Source organism: Lutra lutra, chromosome 6, assembly GCF_902655055.1.
Source record: "Lutra lutra chromosome 6, mLutLut1.2, whole genome shotgun sequence".
Classification (NCBI taxonomy): domain Eukaryota; kingdom Metazoa; phylum Chordata; class Mammalia; order Carnivora; family Mustelidae; genus Lutra; species Lutra lutra.
In genome coordinates this window covers 152,163,585-152,179,914 of record NC_062283.1, presented here as the reverse complement: position 1 = coordinate 152,179,914, position 16,330 = coordinate 152,163,585, and the positions used below count along the sequence as shown (strand labels likewise).

Here is a 16,330-nt window from a genome sequence, read left to right as displayed (position 1 = left end):
GGGTGAGGGTCAACAGGGGCTCAGGACCCAGGAGAGTCAGGGTCAAGAATGGGACAGAACCGAGGTCAAGCATGGTCCACCATGGGAAGGGATGACTGAATTCATCTTGTATCTCATGACCTTGACTTTCTGGTGGAATCTATGCATCTTGGCCAGTCATCAACTTCATTTCTCTCAAGGCCAATGGAGGCTGACAGGTCTAGATCCTAATCCAGGTCTCATAGGAGGGAGGGGAAGCTCCTCAACAGAAAATAAAACCGGACAAAATAAAAGGACAATTGGAAAGTGGGCATCCGTGAGTGAGAAGACCGGGCCACCCAGAGCGTCTTCTGCGATGCCCAGGACCAGGTCTGGGTGCCCATGTGTGAAACGGAGCCCACGCAGGAGAGCTTCAGTAAGTGTCCCTCCTCTGGGGCTTCCCCACGAGGCATATGCAAGCTAGAGAAGTCTTTGGTTTCCATCCTGATCTACCCGTGTAAGGATGAGACGACGAGGCGTGTGGAAGCCACTCAGGCTCCACGGGCAGCAGCCGCGGATGCGTCCCTGTGCTCCCCAGACATCCCGGACATCGGCGCTCAGCGAAATGCCGGATGAAATCAAGTGAAACACAGTTTCCCCTTTTCAGGACAAAACAAAACAGAACAAAACTGCAAGGGTTTTTTCCCTCCTCTCTGATCCTCTTTTCCCAAACAAATTTTAGTTTGCTTTTGACTTCACCCTAATGCTGGTTCAGTACTTTTTCTTGCTGAGAAAATGCAGAACTCATACAGATACCCTGGGGCGGGAAAAGGCGCGTTTCTCTCATTTCGTGGGAAGGAGGCTCCCCGGAGCCCGGGCTCTCAGGCGGGATCCAGCGGCGGGGCCTCGCCATCGCCATGCCCGCCGCCAACTGCTCGGCGCCCAGCGCGGCCGTGGAGGTGACCGTGGGCGCGCTGCTCGTGCTGGAGTGCGCGCCGGGCCTCCTGGGCAACGCCGTGGCGCTGTGGACCTTCTGCTTCCGCCTGAAGGTGTGGAAGCCCTACGCCGTCTACCTGCTCAACCTGGTCGCCGCCGACCTCCTGCTGACCTTCTGCCAGCCCTTCCACGCCGCCTTCTACCTGAGACGGAAGACCTGGCCCTGGGGACGCGCGTCGTGCCAAACCCTGCTCTTCCTGCACGTCCTCAGCCGCGGGGTGGGCGTCGCCTTCCTCGCGGCCGTGGCTCTGGACCGCTACTTCCGGGTGGTCCACCCTCGGCTGAAGGTCAACGTCCTGTCCCCGCGGGCGGCCTGGGGGGTGTCGGGCTTCGTGTGGCTGCTGCTGCTCGGCCTCACCCACCAGAGCCTGTTCGTCTCGGAGGCCGCGTGCCCTGGTCCGGAGCCCCGGGGAGGCGCGACCTTGAGCCTGCTCTGGCAGGAAGCCCTGTCCTTCCTGCAGTTTATCCTCCCCTTCGGCCTCATCCTGTTCTGCAACGCCGGGGTCATCAGGACCCTCCAGAGGCGCCTGCGAGAGCCAGACAGACAGCCCAAGCTGCAGCGGGCCCGGGCGCTGGTGACGGTGGCCTTGGTCCTGTTTGCACTGTGCTTCCTGCCCACCTTCCTGGCCCGCGTCCTGGTGGCCGTCTTCCGGGGCACGGGCGGCTGCGGGGTCCTAGGAGCGATGGTGCACGTGTCCGACGTGGCCAATGGCCTCAGCTACCTGCAGAGCGTGCTGAACCCGGTGCTGTACTGCTTCTCCAACCCCGCCTTCAGATGCTCCTACCGCAGGGTCTTCAACACCCTCAGAGGCCGAGGCAGGGAAACCGAGGCCCCGGGGGACATCAGAGACTCCTACTCCTGAGGCCGGCCAGCCGTCTGGGCCCCGGGGGCACGGGAAGGGCGGGGATCTGAGCGCTGACGACCAGCACTGAGGGTTGCGGGGAGAGGAAACTGAGGCCGCGCCCCAAGGAGCAGGACCCACGCGTCGGCACCCCTGGGGCCAAGCTTGGACCCACGCGGTCTGCGGGATTTCCTTCTGCTCTTCTGCTCCATCAGACGGCAGAGCAGAGAAGCAAGTGGAGCTCCTTTCCAGCCACGACAATGCTGACCTGGAAGCAGGCTGCGGCCACGTTCTCATGGGAGGTGTTCTCGTGGGTCCGTCACGGGACCAGGGAGGCTGAGCCGTGCTACCCTCACTCTGTCTGGTCTCGGTGAGTCGTCCGCTTTCACTGTCCCGGGAGTCTGCTCCCCCTGCCACTGCACAGACCTGCGCTGGCCGACCCGGGAAAGTGGCAGGCGGGGCTCGAGGCCACGTTCGGGGGTGCGCACCTCACGGGGATCCCCGCTCGGCTCTGCCTGGCACATAGTGTTTCTAGTCTGTAACACTTCGCTTCGTCTGCATAGACGGTACATGATGCCGGAGACAGCACAGTTCCCTAGTCTATTATAAGAAACACCTTCCTACTAAATTTCTCAAAACTGCTGAGAATGTCTCTCTTGAGGTCTGAATGTCTAGATGCTTTTGAAACTCGCTCGGCTTCCTGGCTCCAAGAAGTCACCGTAGTTAATGCCTCGCAGAGAAATGCACAGTGCCAGGCACCAAACTGCACGTGAATCGGGGCTTTCCACCTGACGGCGGGGCCCACCTGCCACAGAGGGGTCCCCGGGGACCTGCCCAGTCCTGGGAGGCCAGGCAGGGCCGGGGGCCCACCTGAGCCCAGCCCCGGCTCTCCTGCCACGGCCGCATGGTCTCATGTCATGCTCTTAAACGATGCCCCACAACGGGAGCTCACGAGGGTGACAACAGTTTGAAAGTCTCCTTCCTGACTGCTTTGTCCTGTTCTCTGTTCAAACCTGGCCCCAGAAGGGGCGCCCCAAGATGCTTAGCGGAAGGACAGGTCTAGTGTGTGAGGAGGCCCAGCCCATGGCCTTCCCGGGACCTGCACCTGCCTCGTCCACGCGGACAGACCCCGCCTTTCCCCGGGCCGCCCCATGACCTTGGTAATAAACAGGGTGAAACATGGTGCCTGAGGCCAGAAGAAACGGCAACGCTCCCTCCTGCTTGTTCGCTTGTTCGGAAGCAAAGTTACGACGCGAGCGGGTCCCCGCTGCTGTGCTCTGCCGAACACGGTCCCCAGAGAGCAGCGAACCTGCTTCGTGAGCCTGGCTGCTGCTGGCTGGCGTCAAGTCCCCTCCAGTGAGTGGACGTCAAGCGACGGCCTGCAGCTGCAGCCGGACAATCATGCGGGAGCTTCGGATAAAGTTCTCTGCCCTCAACACCGTCTACATCGCGTCCGTATTCTTGCCGTGGGCTCAGGGCACGCGCCGTCCCACATGACGCTACTTGTTAAAAATCTAGTGTTTAACGTAACCCTTTTCCATGTCATGATAAACTCCCCACAGGCTTTCTTCACTCGATCCCCCGTAATCTGTCCAGATGTTTCTTAACCGTTTCACCGAAGACAGACACTGAGAGCTGGTGCCCTCTGCTCGGGTAAATCAGGCTATGAGGCCACAGAGCCTGCCGGAGACCTCGCTGCGGCCCTGCCCACGCCGGCCGCCTGAACAGGCTCCCGGCCCAGTGCCAGGCTCTGCCGAACCTTCCCAGCAGGGCTGTCTCCGGGCTCCTTGCCAGGCGAGCCAGCTTTGTCCAGGAGCTTAGCCGTGGGCTGCACTCCCTCCCCCCAGTCCCTGCTCATTAGCCAGGCGACGGGGGGCCTTATGCCAGCAGAGCGCTGGCCCTCCTCCTCTCTGCTCCTGCCCACCGGCAGGTGGGGGACCCAGGATCTCTCAGAACACCCTGAGGCTTTGGTCAAACTCAACTTTCTGACTCGGTCAGTCTGGGGGGTGAGCAGCCGGGGCCGTCTGCCCGGGGTGAGTAGCCATGGTCAGGGCCCTTGGGTCGGCTCCCCGCTCTGCCACTCTGAGCTTTGAGACCTGGGACAAACCATGCAGCTGCTCTGAACTTCCCTGGTCTGTGAAACGGGGGTGACAGCACCCGGCCTGTGGGATTATTATACCGGGTGAGGAAGATCATGTATGAGCCATTGAGCACGGAGCCTGGCGAGCCTCAGCCTCCCGTTCGGGTATGACGCTGCCGTTTTCAGGTGACCGGTCTAGTCCCTCGACTTTCTTTAATCCCTGAGCAGACAGTGTGCCCTTTGGGGACACAGCAATTTGCCTGTGCACCGCCAACACGGGGCCTGAAGCGGGACAGGCGGTCAGTGACCTGGAGGTCGCAATATTCTGCTAACTCAAAGGTTTACTAGGATTCTTTCTTTCTGGTATGTCCTTTCCAGATCTTCTGTGAGGCTTCCGTCGGCCCCGAGCGTGATTCCACACATCTCTGGGAGGGGACAACGTCTCTGTCTGTCGTCAGGTTCCGGGTCCAGTGACCCCCCCTCTAAGGACGATTCCCTGGGATCATGTCCTGTCACTCCCCTCACAGAAGCCTCAGAAAGTTGTCTTCTTGAAGACATACGGGGAGGAGGGGGGATCTTGTCCTTCTCCAAACTGTTTTCTCTGAGTAAGGAAATGAGTCAGAAGGAAAGTGTGGGCGGGCAGCAAACGAGGGGCCCCAGAACCACAGTGACTTTGCTGTCAGCAGCGAGTTTTACTTTCTTTTCTCCCTTGACTCGCTTCTTCTAATGCAGCAGGTGCACGGTCTCGTCTGTGAGTCTGGCAAATCTCAGCGTTGTCCGGAAGGATGGCCAGCAGCCCCAGTTCCAGTCTGAGCGATGGGTTTCTTTCCCTACTCAGAAGGGACTATCAGTGTTTCCAAATTCTCTCAACGTCATTTTTTCCCCTAAAATCCAGTGGGCCACGGATCCCTCTTTGGCTAAACAAAGCCCCCCAGGTTCGGGAATACTCGGAGCTCTGCCTTACTCCCACCCACCCTTCCTGGTCCGTCCCCTGAGTCGGACCCTTCCTAAAGCCCCTGACCACACCCCCCAGCACCCCACACATTACCCGCCCCTCCCCACCCTGCAGGCCACCCGCTGGTGCTCACACCTGCTTTCCCCTCCTCATCCCCTCCCTGAAGCTTGGAAACTGTCCACTTATCTTTGTGTCCTCAGCACTGGGCACAGGGCCTGGCACACGGCAGACACGGACTATGTTTGTGGAATCAATAATAAACACATGAACAAATTAACCTGATTTAAAGTTAACAAATTAACTTTCTTAATCATCTAATGGGCTTTATTAAAATATACTTTGGAATTCTGGATCCACGGGCAAACTTAAAATATCTTTAAAGGGTATTCTAGGAAGACACTAATACAGATGAAAACATGACGACTGGAGAAAGCTTGTCCTCTGCACTTCCACAGTCACCTCTGCCACTGAGTCAGACTGTGATTTATTTAGGGCTCGGGATCATGAACTGCGTATCTCCCTGCGGGTTGGGTCAGCGACTGTCAGAGACTCCTAGAATACACCACCAGTGTTTGTGGACTCCCCGAAACCGCCAGCCTTGCACGCCCCCCTCTGTATGTTGTACATCATGTGAGATTTGCCATCTTAACCGTCTTGTCACGGTGCAGGGACAGCAAGGATATTCACACTGAGGTGCAGCCATCACCACCGTCCATCTCTAGAACTTTCCATCTTCCCCAGCAGGCGCTCTGACCCATCCAGCCGTAAGCCCCACCCCCGCCCAGCCTCTGCTGCACACCGTCCCCCCCCGCACCTCCCCCCCAGCCCCCCCCACCCCCGCCTCCCCCTTTCCGTCTCTGGGGACAGCCCCGCAGGGCCCCGAGCAGAGCAAGCGAGCTAGGACACAACTCTGTCTTTCTGCTGCGGGCTCACTTCCCCGGCGCACGCGCTCCCAGGCCACAGCGCGGGTCAGATTTCCTTCCTCGCTGCGGTGGATGGGGTGGTCTGCTCGTGGGTGCGGCCTGCGTTGCTTCCACCTCTGGGCCCTGCGCGGTGCTGCTGTGACCGCGGGTGCGCACGTCCCCGCAAGACCCGCCTCCAGCCCCTCCGAGTGCGTAGGCTCCAGGGCGACCGTGGGATCGTGTGCGTGTCTATCGGCCACTCCCGGAGGATTCGCCACCGCTGTCCGCACGTGGCTTCTCCACTGCACAGCCCCACCCGCACGCTCAGGGTCCCGGCGCCGCCCCCTCCACCCTGGCACCTGTTTCTGGGGCAGGTGCCTCAGCTCCAGCCTCGGGGTGCGGAGCGGACGCGTACCTCTGACCAGAAGAATCCCTGAACCTCAGAGACCAACAGGAAACCCTGCCCCGCGTGCGCGCACGACAGCCAGGCCTGCGCGGGGCTCGCTGGGGGCCTGGGATCTCACACCGCAGCCTTCCCAACGAACGCACCGGCCACAGGACCGCCCCTGTGAATTCGGTCAGAGCAGCCCTCGCCTGGATGGAGAGGCCACGGAGCCCAGGCCCTTCCGCGCGCCCCAGCGCTGCTGAGCGGCCCCCAGCACCAACTCCTTGCCCTGGGCTCCCTGCAGACGGCCCGGCACCGCTCCCCCTGTGCCCGCGGCATCCGGCTGCGGCCTTCCAAGCCAGGCCCCAGCGATGCCCCTCCTGTACGACCCCGGCGGCTCCAGCTCCCCTCCTTCACACACGGTGTGTGAGGGTGTAGACCGTCTACACTGCAGACAAGCGCGCTCTGTGCTTCCGAAACACCCTGCGGCCCAAAATAGTAAACGCACCCGCAGAGTCGCAATAATAACCCCTTTCCGTTTGCAAGACCTGGGGGTCGGCAAGGCAAGTCCTGATTCCCCGTTTGCAGCTGAGCAAGCCGCGCCCCACGGTCGGCAGTGTGGCGGGAGGGCAGGTCAGCGGTGGGCCAGACGGTGACGGGAGCCTGGGCGTCCGGCAAAGGTCGGGGGTGATGGTGTTCCAGGACCTTCTCGGTGTCATGCCTTCCCCTTGGGCTTTCATTGCTTACTTGTATTTTGATTTTTCTCCTCCCCGGAGCGTCCCGCTAACCGGCCGTCTGGGAGGAGAGACGCGGCATTTGTTAAGTACCGCGGGCTCGCGATTGCAGAACATTCCACAACTGATTCGCCAGTGCGGCCCCGCTGTACCCCCTTGTGTCCCCTTGTGAGCTGGCATCAGTCCCTGCGAGCTGTGGTCCTCCACTGTCCCCGGTGTCCCCCTGCGGGCAGGCCCAGATGCGCTGAGGCAGTGCAGAATTCCCTGAAGGTTCAGGCGGAGAAAGTAGGGAGAGAGAAGGCCGAGCTGGGCAAGGGGAGGACACCTGGACCTGGGCCCCCCGCAGAGGCCCCGAGCACCCACTTGTCACTAACAAAGCTGTGTGTGCACCCTGTGGGCAAAGGCTCGGGAGAAGCCAGCCTGATCCGCGGACCCGGAGGAAACCGAGAGAGGCTTTGAGCGATGAGCTTTGGTCACCAGAGGACAGCGGGAGGCAAGCCCCTGGATTTCTAAGGAACCGACAGGGATGCGCTCGGGGACTGGGGCCTGAGGGAGCAGGACACTCCGGGATGAAACCCCAGCTCCTCCTCTTGGGCTGCTCACGTGCAGCCAGGGGGGAGCCTCATGCTGGCGGCTCTCCTGCCTACAGACGGGAGGACAGCCTCCGGGCCCCAAGCAAGCCCCTTCCTTCTCTGCCCGCTCAGGGCTCCCTGTCCCAGCCTTCTGGAACCTGGAGTCCTTCCCACAGCTGGCTGCCTCATTCCGCCTGCCTGCGAGGACCGCGGGAGACGGCAGCATGTCCCCGGGAGGGAATAAGCTGACTTAGAATTCAATAGTACTAAGACGATGAGGTGAAAAGAAAACTTAGAAACACCAGAGACGCTAACCGAGCCCGGCTCCACGGCTTCCCTCTCCTGTACTGTGTTCACAAAGTACGCCACAACATGAAATGGCTTTTTAGTGTCCTAGTCAAGGATAGCAGCAGGAATATTTGGCCCAAACTATATTCTTTTTTATTTTTTTTAAAGATTTTGTTTATGTATTTGACAGGGAGTGAGGGGGAGAGAGAGAGCGCACAAGCAGGGGGAGCAGCAGAGGCAGAGGGAGAAGCAGGCTCCCCGCTGAGTAGGGAGCCCGATGCGGGGCTTGATCCCAGGACCCAGAGATCATGACCCGAGCTGAAGGCAGCCGCTTCACCGGCTGAGCCCCCCAGGCACCCCTCCAAACTATATTCTTACTTTTTAAGTTAAACTGACTGAATACAGCACAGTGGGAATTGGGGCAAGAGGCTGGGTTCCCAGTGTCATGAGCATCCCAGTTACCAATTCCCTTCCTTCCTTCTGTCCATCTATCCGTCCTTCCCTCCCACACCCCAGGTGTTCCGGCCTCTCTCCCGCTGGCTGGGGAGATCAAGGGGCGGCATTTCCAAGCTGCCCCGCAGGCCCGCCTCCCCAGGAGTGCTCCTGGCCCCAGACTGTGGCCGCGGAGAACACCCGGGAATCTTCCCTCTGTCAGTCCATCCGGGGAAGGAGACAGAATGCTTTCTGCATTTTCACTCACAAAGGACGGTTGGCCCTGACGGGTCACTTTGAATCCGGGGAACTGAGCCATGATGTTCCTGCCACCATCCCCACTTGGTGTGGCAGCAGCTTCTGAGAACAAGCACGCGGGGGAGACTGATGCAGGGGACGGTACAGGGGACGGCACAGGGGGCAGCCCGGTGCCCCTCAGATCCCGCAGCCCCTGCAGACAGGCTCCAAGCAGGGGCCAGCCAGCATGTGTGGCGGGTGACCGTGCGGGGCAGAGGAAGAGAGAAGCAGCAGACCCACACCTCAGAGGGTCCCTACACAGGCATCACCCCCAGATCTAGCAGTGGGGGCAGGGGGGTCCCGGGTGGGGACTGGTAAATGACTGTAACCAGCTTCCCAAGGCCACGTTTCAGCCTACAGACAGATTTTCATTGGCTCAAAAGGTATTTTTACATTTTCATATTGTGTGTAGTTGGAACAGCAACAGCACATTTTTAAAAGTCTGGATTTCCAGCTCTTCTTGAAAACCGGAAGATCTACCGGGCTTGGACACTAATTCCCCACGCGTCCGTCAGCAGGGGTGCGGCTGGGCCCACGAAGTGGAGTGTGCGTACCTGTCCCATGTCCACTGGCGTGTGTCCTTCCGGTGCCCAAGGATGCCTGCCCTGTGGTCCCTCTTCTACACTGCGCTGTGTTTCAAACAGTTTCCCAGTGTCCTTTGCTCGGTAAGCGTGGTGGCTGACTTTCTTGGTCCACTTGGCCAACCATGGTGGTCAGTGTTTCGTCAGATGCTAGCCCGGTGTTATGTGAAGGTGCTCAGTGGGTGCTGCTAACATCTGCAGTAAGGTGTCCAAGAGTAAAGAATATGGGCCTCATGAATGTGGTGGGCCTCATCCAATCAGGTGAGGGTCTTAAGAGCCCGAACTCTGAAGGTGCCTCGAGACTGGGATTGGAACTTGCAGCCTGCCCGCTGAGCTTCAGACTTGCCCGTCCCACAGCGACGCGCGAGCCACATCCTTGAAGTAAACACCCACCCCCGGGTCTGCGTACCCATCTCCTGCAGGCTCCGGCATAGTCTGCAGCCCTGAGGGACAGAAGGAAGACGGACTCTCCACCCCGCTGCCCCACACTCCCACGGAATGGAGCAGCGATCTTAGTGACATCTGTCAGCACAGAGCTTCGGGTTCACTCTGTCCCTTTGTTTCAGCTATGGTCACCTCCAGCTCCCCGCTGACATCCATATACCTGTACCGGCTTTAGGACAGTCCCCAGTCCCCAGAGCTCACCATCTGGTTTCTCTTCATCATCAAGCCAGTGGTCCTCATGCCACGGTCACACTACGCTAGGTGAGGCCACGGCTCGTCCAGCACCGCTAAACACAGAAACTGACACGGATGCGTCTTTGTTTTCAACCTTGGGCCTGAAGCTCCCTCTGCTCTGTGACCAGCACATTCGTATGAAGCTTTTCAGATCCTGCCAGAGCAAGAAAAAGAGCCAAACCTCCCCACGAGCCTCCCCTCATTTCACACCCGCGTGAGAGAGAACCACCAAGTCTGAGCTCAGCGCTTTTTTCAGTTAAAACACACCAAAGGCATATTTAAAAGTTAGAAACATTTCTAAACTTAAAAAGCACAGGCAGCAGGGACCCCCTGTGAGCCTGAGCGGGAGGCCGGGGTGCCAGCGCGGCACACGTTCTAGAGAAGATGAACGTGTCTCTGGGAAACGATTCCTCGAGGCCGCCGGGAGCGTGGCTCCGGGGAGGGCGTGAGATGTGGGCTCTGGTTGCTAGCATGCCAGCGGCTCTCAGATGGAGGAAACTCCCCAACCCTTTCATGAATCATCGTTCTCATTTTCACTAGAACCCGGGCGCGATCACACTTCTGAGATTGAAGACCGATGAGTTGCATAACAAACCCGTTAGTAGAATTCATAACCCGGGACGCTCCCGCGATTATGTTATCTTACCCACAACACACGAGAAGCTATTAAAGCTTTTGTTTGATTCCAAAACATGGCATTTCTTTGACTTCAAAAACCAGCATAAAAAAATTTAAGAGCGAGCTGTCTAGAAAAACGCACTGCTTACTTCTGTTATACAAAAGCAAACACTCTGCAGATAAGGGGAGGAAACTGTGAAAATGGCCTAGTGCCATTCCCTGTAAGCTGTGCTGACTTAGTAATCTCATTATCTGAGAATTAAATTCCCCACTTGACATTTAAGTGGTGAGGAGTGACGATGAAAACGAAGAGGAGGGGCGCCTGGGTGGCTCAGTCAGTGAAGCCTCTGCCTTTGGCTCAGGTCATGATCTCAAGGTCCTGAGATCAAGTTCCATGTTGGGCTCCCTGCTCAGAAGTGAGTCTGCTTCTCCCTCTCCCTCTGCCCCTGCCCCTGCCCCTTGCTTGTGCGCGCGCTCTCTCTCTCTCTCTCTCTGTCTTTCTGACAAATAAATAAAATCCTGGGGGGAAGAAAAAAAAAAGAGGGTCATGAGCAGAGAGGGAGACTGAGTCTGCCATCCTCGGTGGGGGGGCACGCGGCCCGTACAATCAGGACCCCCGATATCGTTCAGACCTCAGCTTTGCATCTCCTGGTGGGAAGGGGCTTCCCAGGCACTGGAGGTTGTGCCCACCCCGCTCCACATCCCCTGGAGAGCTGCTGGCTGCCTTCGTAACCATAGAGACCGTCAACAGCCCGGAGAAGCCCAGGGTGCTGGAGCTGCCTGGTGAGTGGCTGGCCCAAGCGTGTCCTTCAGTTGGCAGATACCGATTCTTTAGCACCCAAGGGGGGGTGTCCAGGGGAGAGCAGGAAGCCACATCAAACCTACCAAGCCACTTCTCTGTGAAATATGGCATTCAAAACAGGTGTCCCACGTCTGTGCTTGGCTTATTATTATTACTAACCACGGCTTTAAAACCAGAGGGTCAGGAGTGTGCGAGACCCACGAGGGGCCGTGACCAGGGGCAGCTATGGGATACAGGGGAGAAGCTCTCAGACCAATAATCAACCCACTGCAGACGTCTTTGCCCCCTTTGTGGAAAATGGCAGGGCTCTCTCTGTCCACAAGGCCCTCGGGGGCTCTGCCCCGCCAAGGTTGGGAGGGGGAGGAGAGCGGGGGAGGAGAGCGGGGGAGGAGAGCAGGGGAGGAAGGTGGAGCCTGTGGGGTGGGAAGCGCCCTTTGGGGGAGGGGGACCGCCAGGCCTGGGTGATGTGCCACTTGGACGGGCTACGCCCTGTAATAGTAACAATAAAAGGCAGGTTGGCTCAGACACGGTTAATGTCTTGCTCACATTGGAGCGCGGAGGGATGCACCGGCCAGTGGGACTTCTGCCGCTCCCAGGTCACCCAGGATGATGCCCACACTGGTACCCAGTATCTCTGGCTAGAACAGAGTCAGCTGGCTGAAGGCGGTGGGGTGTGTGGTGTGTGCCACAGGGATACGTCACCTGTAGCCCACAGAGAGCTTCGATGGGAAGGGACCAACAGCTGATGACAGACTATCAAGGTCATGCACATTTCCATAGTTGAGACCCCAGAGACCCCGATCCTGGACTTGCTGGTGGCCACTGCGTGACCCTCTCCACATGACTGAGGGACGGCTCCTTTGAGAGGCTCTTCCCAAAACTGAGGCTAGGCTCCTGAGTCCCCCTTCCTCCGTGGCACTGGCAACCTTTGACAAGGGCTCTCCAGAGGGGTCCCGCGTACATCTCCCATCACACTGCACAGACCAGGAGCCCTAGGATCCTCCATGCATGGAGACTCGCCCAAACGCCACGCTACTCCTCTGTTGTCCAAACAACTGGGGGACAACAAACCAGATAGCCCCAGAATTAAGAAAGCTAACAAAATGAGGGTTTAGTTTAAGAATTTTAGAATTAATTTCTGGTAAGAGATTATATCTCTTCCTTTAAAAAAAAAAAGACGATTTTTATTACTTTAGAATACCTAAAAAGTGTCCTAAAATATATACTTTAAAGTATGTATAGATACTATATTTTCTAAATCCTTTATAAAACATATGCATACACCAGGACCAAAACAAACAAGCAAACACCGGAAAACCGAAACAGAGGTAGTCACATAACAAAATAAGTAAATAAATAAATAAATAATAAAAAAGAGCCGATCTACTATTACATGAGTATTAAAGGCAATTTTAGAAGTGAACTGCGGCAATCCAGCAATCAGATTTAATCTTAGTAATTATCTCAAGGGTTTTCTACCCATTGTAGAGGATCTAGTAAAAGGGTCTATTCATTTTGTATTTTTTTTTCTGTAAAATAGATTTAGTCACTGCAAATAAACGTCCTCCTATTAAAAATAGCAGATCCGAAGGCGCGTCGCCTGTTTCTGCGCGTCCGCACTCACGGGGCGCTGTTAGGTTCCCCAGAGTCCCCTTTTTCACGCCTCCTTCCCTCAGGACGGACATTTCCACTGAGTCTGCGTTGCCTACTTCGTTCCTTTTCCGCCAACCCGGAAGCGCACCCCTTGTTGTGCGGGGGCGTTACAGGCTCTCACGTGCCTCAGAGCTACGGTGTTACTTCGGCGGGGCGGGGGCGGGGCGGGGGCGGGGCGGGGGGAGCGCGGGGGCGGGGCGGGGGCGGCGGCGGGGCGGGGGCGGCGCGGGCGGGGGAGCGCGGGGCGGGGCGGGGCGGGGGCGGGGCGGGGGGAGCGCGGGGGCGGGGCGGGGGCGGTGGCGGGGCGGGCGCTCTCACGCGCCTGCGCCGTACAGAGTCGGCCGCTTCCCTGGAGGCCGCTATGGGCGCCGCCCGTCAGGGTCCGCCCTGCTCCCCCGCGTCCCCCCGCGTCCCCGCCGCGTCCCCCCCCCCGCGTCCCCGCCGCGTCCCCCCTCCCGCGTCCCCGCCGCGTCCCCCCCCCCCGCGTCCCCGCCGCGTCCCCCCCCCGCGTCCCCGCCGCGTCCCCCCCCCGCGTCCCCCCGCGTCCCCGCCGCGTCCCCCCCCCCGCGTCCCCGCCGCGTCCCCCCCCCCGCGTCCCCGCCGCGTCCCCCCCCCGCGTCCCCGCCGCGTCCCCCCCCCGCGTCCCCGCCGCGTCCCCCCCCCCGCGTCCCCGCCGCGTCCCCCCCCCGCGTCCCCGCCGCGTCCCCCCCCCGCGTCCCCGCCGCGTCCCGCCGGCCCGGGAACGGAGCACCGCGAGTAAGCGCGCGCGGGGGACACACGGTGGCGTCGCAGGGACGCGCCGCGCCAGGACGTCGCCGGTTGCGGCCGTCACTCTTCTCCACTGGGTGTCTTTGTCTTTGAGTGTAAACGTTATGTTTTCGAGGACTTGAAAAAATTACTTTAAAGGCCTTTTTTTGCTTTAAGTTTTCGGAGAACGAGAGTCTGAGTTGGGGGAAGACAGTTGGCGACGAGCAAAGTGAAGGCGCCGCGGACTTGCCGGTCCGCCGAGGGCCGGTGCGCGTCCGTTTGGTGCTGAGTCGCCGGTCGCGGCCGCAGTAGCCGGAGGATGGACAGGGATGTTGCTTAGGGCGCCGCTGGCCTGCGGTCGGTTTCGCGGGACTGAGTTTCCGAGGCCAACCGGACGCTTCGGGACTGTTTCCCGCAAGACGAGCAACTCGGCCGCTCATTGCCCGGAGCCACGGGGGACTAGTCAGGGCGCGGAGGGGCCGAGCGGAGCGGGTGGGGTTATGGACTCGGGGAGGGTGTGTGCCACGGTGAGTGCTGTGAACTGTGCAACCCGGCGACCCACACACCTGTACCCCTGGGGCTAATAATACATTATATGTTTATTTAAAAAATTAAAAAAAGCAAATGGGCAATAACAGGGACTTAAAAATTTAGATCCTAAAATAAAGGACAACCAGAGGACTGGAAAAAGAGGAATAACATAATGGGAACTTTTTTTAAGTTATTAATGTCCCAAGATATCTATTTGTCTCTATATTTTTATATAACATGGAAGTAATTTTATTTATTTATTTAAACATTTTATTTTATTTTTTTCAGTAATCCAAGATTCAGTGTTTATGCGCCACACCCAGTGCTCCGTGCCATACGTGCCCTCCATAATGCCCACCACCTGGCTCGCCCTACCCCCACCTTCCTCCCCTACAGAACCCTCAGTTAGTTTCTCAGAGTCCACAGTCTCTCATGGTTCTTCTCCCACTCCGATTCCCCCCATCTCACTTCTCCTCTCCGTCTCAGCATGTCTTCTGTGTTATTCCTTATGCTCCACAGTAAGTGAAACCATATGATCATTGACTCTCTCTGCTTGACTTATTTCACTCAGCATCATCTCCTCCAGTCCCGTCCATGTTGCTACAAAAGTTGGGTATTCATCCTTTCTGATGGAGGCATCATACTCCATAGTGTGTATGGACCACATCTTCCTTGTCCATTCGTCCATTGAAGGGCATCTTGGTTCTTTCCACAGTTTGGCAACCGTGGCCATTGCTGCTATGAACATTGGGGTACAGATGGCCCTTCTGTTCACTACATCTGTATCTTTGGGGTAAATACCCAGTAGTGCAATGGCAGGGTCATAGGGAAGCTCAGTTTTTAATATCTTAATCTCCACACTGTTCTCCAAAGTGGCTGCACCAACTCGCATTCCCACCAACAGTGTAAGAGGGCTCCCCTCTCTCCACATCCCCTCCAACACTTGTTGTTTCCTGTCTTGTTAATTTTGACCATTCTGACTGGTATAAGGTGATATTTCTATGTGGTTTTGATTTGAATCTCCCTGATGGCTAGTGATGATGAACATTTTTTCATGTGTCTGTTGGCCATTTGTATGTTTTCATTGGAGAAGTGTCTGTTCATGTCTCCTGCCCATTTTTTGATGGGCAGATTTTCTGTGATTATCTGTTTTTTGAGTGTAAACTTTAAAGGCTCGCTGCACCTGCTTGAAACCCTGCAAAGGGTCCTGAGCCTGCGCGGGCCTGCGGATGCCACATATGGCCACCAGGGGGCGGCAGCGCCCCGCCGAGGAGCCGGCTGCAGCCCTGCCATCTCCCTGGGGCCTTAGTCCTGGAAGGTTCCCCTGCCCACACGCCAGGCTCGGGAAAAGGATCCCAAAGTGTCACGTTGAACTCAACCCAGTTAATCTCTCAAGAGGAGGCAGAGGAATGAAAAGTCCTTATTCGAACAGTAACCCTCTTTCCAAATCCAGTGCTCTGAGCCCGTGGACTGAGAGCGCGGATGCCCGGGGGCTCCTCCATGGGACATGGGAGAGAATCTGCTGGGCTGTCGTCCTCCACCACGGGCCTCAGCGGAGACCCCACCTCTCCCTGCGCTCTGACTCCCGCCGTGGCTGCAGGAAGCCCGGCCTCTGTCCCTTCCTCCCTCAAGTGAGCTGTCCAGCTGCCCTTGCTCTCCGGCTGGTCCTTTTCTGGCGTCCCTGCCCCTGTCTCGCATAGTAACAGAATTACTGTGTGTTCATTGTTTTTCCAGGGAGGTGGGCACGCAGACAGCCAGTCGAGGACTTTTCTCCAGCTTTCTTCTACCTGCTAGCAGCCCCATAGCTAAGCAAAGGCCAATAGTTTGAGAAGAAGTGATTTCCACAACTTTCAGATTGTCCCATGAAACACCAGGCCACCTGCCACCTGCTTTCCCCTTTTCCTTTTTCTGTTGGCTGGGATGGAAATGTGATGGGGGGAGCTAGAGCAGCTCCTTTACACCAAGAGGACAGCCTGGAGTTGAGGACGATAGCATCCTCCCAACCCTCTTGGATTGTCTACCTGGAGCCAGAAGAGAGTCTGCATGACTGTGGAGTTTATGCTAATTGTGTATTAGCGTAGTTTGGGAAGGCACCGTAGCAAGATATCCCAGAATCCCTGGCTGCAGAGGCCACTCTGACCTCGGAAGCAGGAGCACCCTGCTTGCACACGGGGGCGGAGGGGGGGTGTAGAATAGGGTCCCAGGGGCACCACAACCAGCGCCTTCTGCTGCCACAGCTGCCGCCACGCCACGCCACGCCCCCCCACGCCTCCAGAGGA

The 16,330-nt window shown here is 58.0% G+C and overlaps 1 protein-coding gene and 1 long non-coding RNA gene across 2 annotated transcripts; both read left to right on the top strand.

Annotated features, from left to right (window-relative positions):
* The first annotated feature begins 725 nt into the window (after window positions 1–725).
* On the top strand, window positions 726–2,677 carry GPR31 (G protein-coupled receptor 31). The gene has a single exon (XM_047735012.1). It carries the CDS (start codon window positions 876–878, stop codon window positions 1,815–1,817), a length of 942 nt encoding a protein of 313 aa, XP_047590968.1. The 5' UTR covers window positions 726–875; the 3' UTR covers window positions 1,818–2,677.
* A 26-nt stretch (window positions 2,678–2,703) lies between these two features.
* LOC125103164 (uncharacterized) lies at window positions 2,704–5,570 on the top strand. Its single transcript, XR_007128301.1, has 3 exons — window positions 2,704–4,062; window positions 4,255–4,481; window positions 4,609–5,570. It is a non-coding gene; the product is annotated as an uncharacterized LOC125103164 (long non-coding RNA).
* Window positions 5,571–16,330: the final 10,760 nt, after the last annotated feature.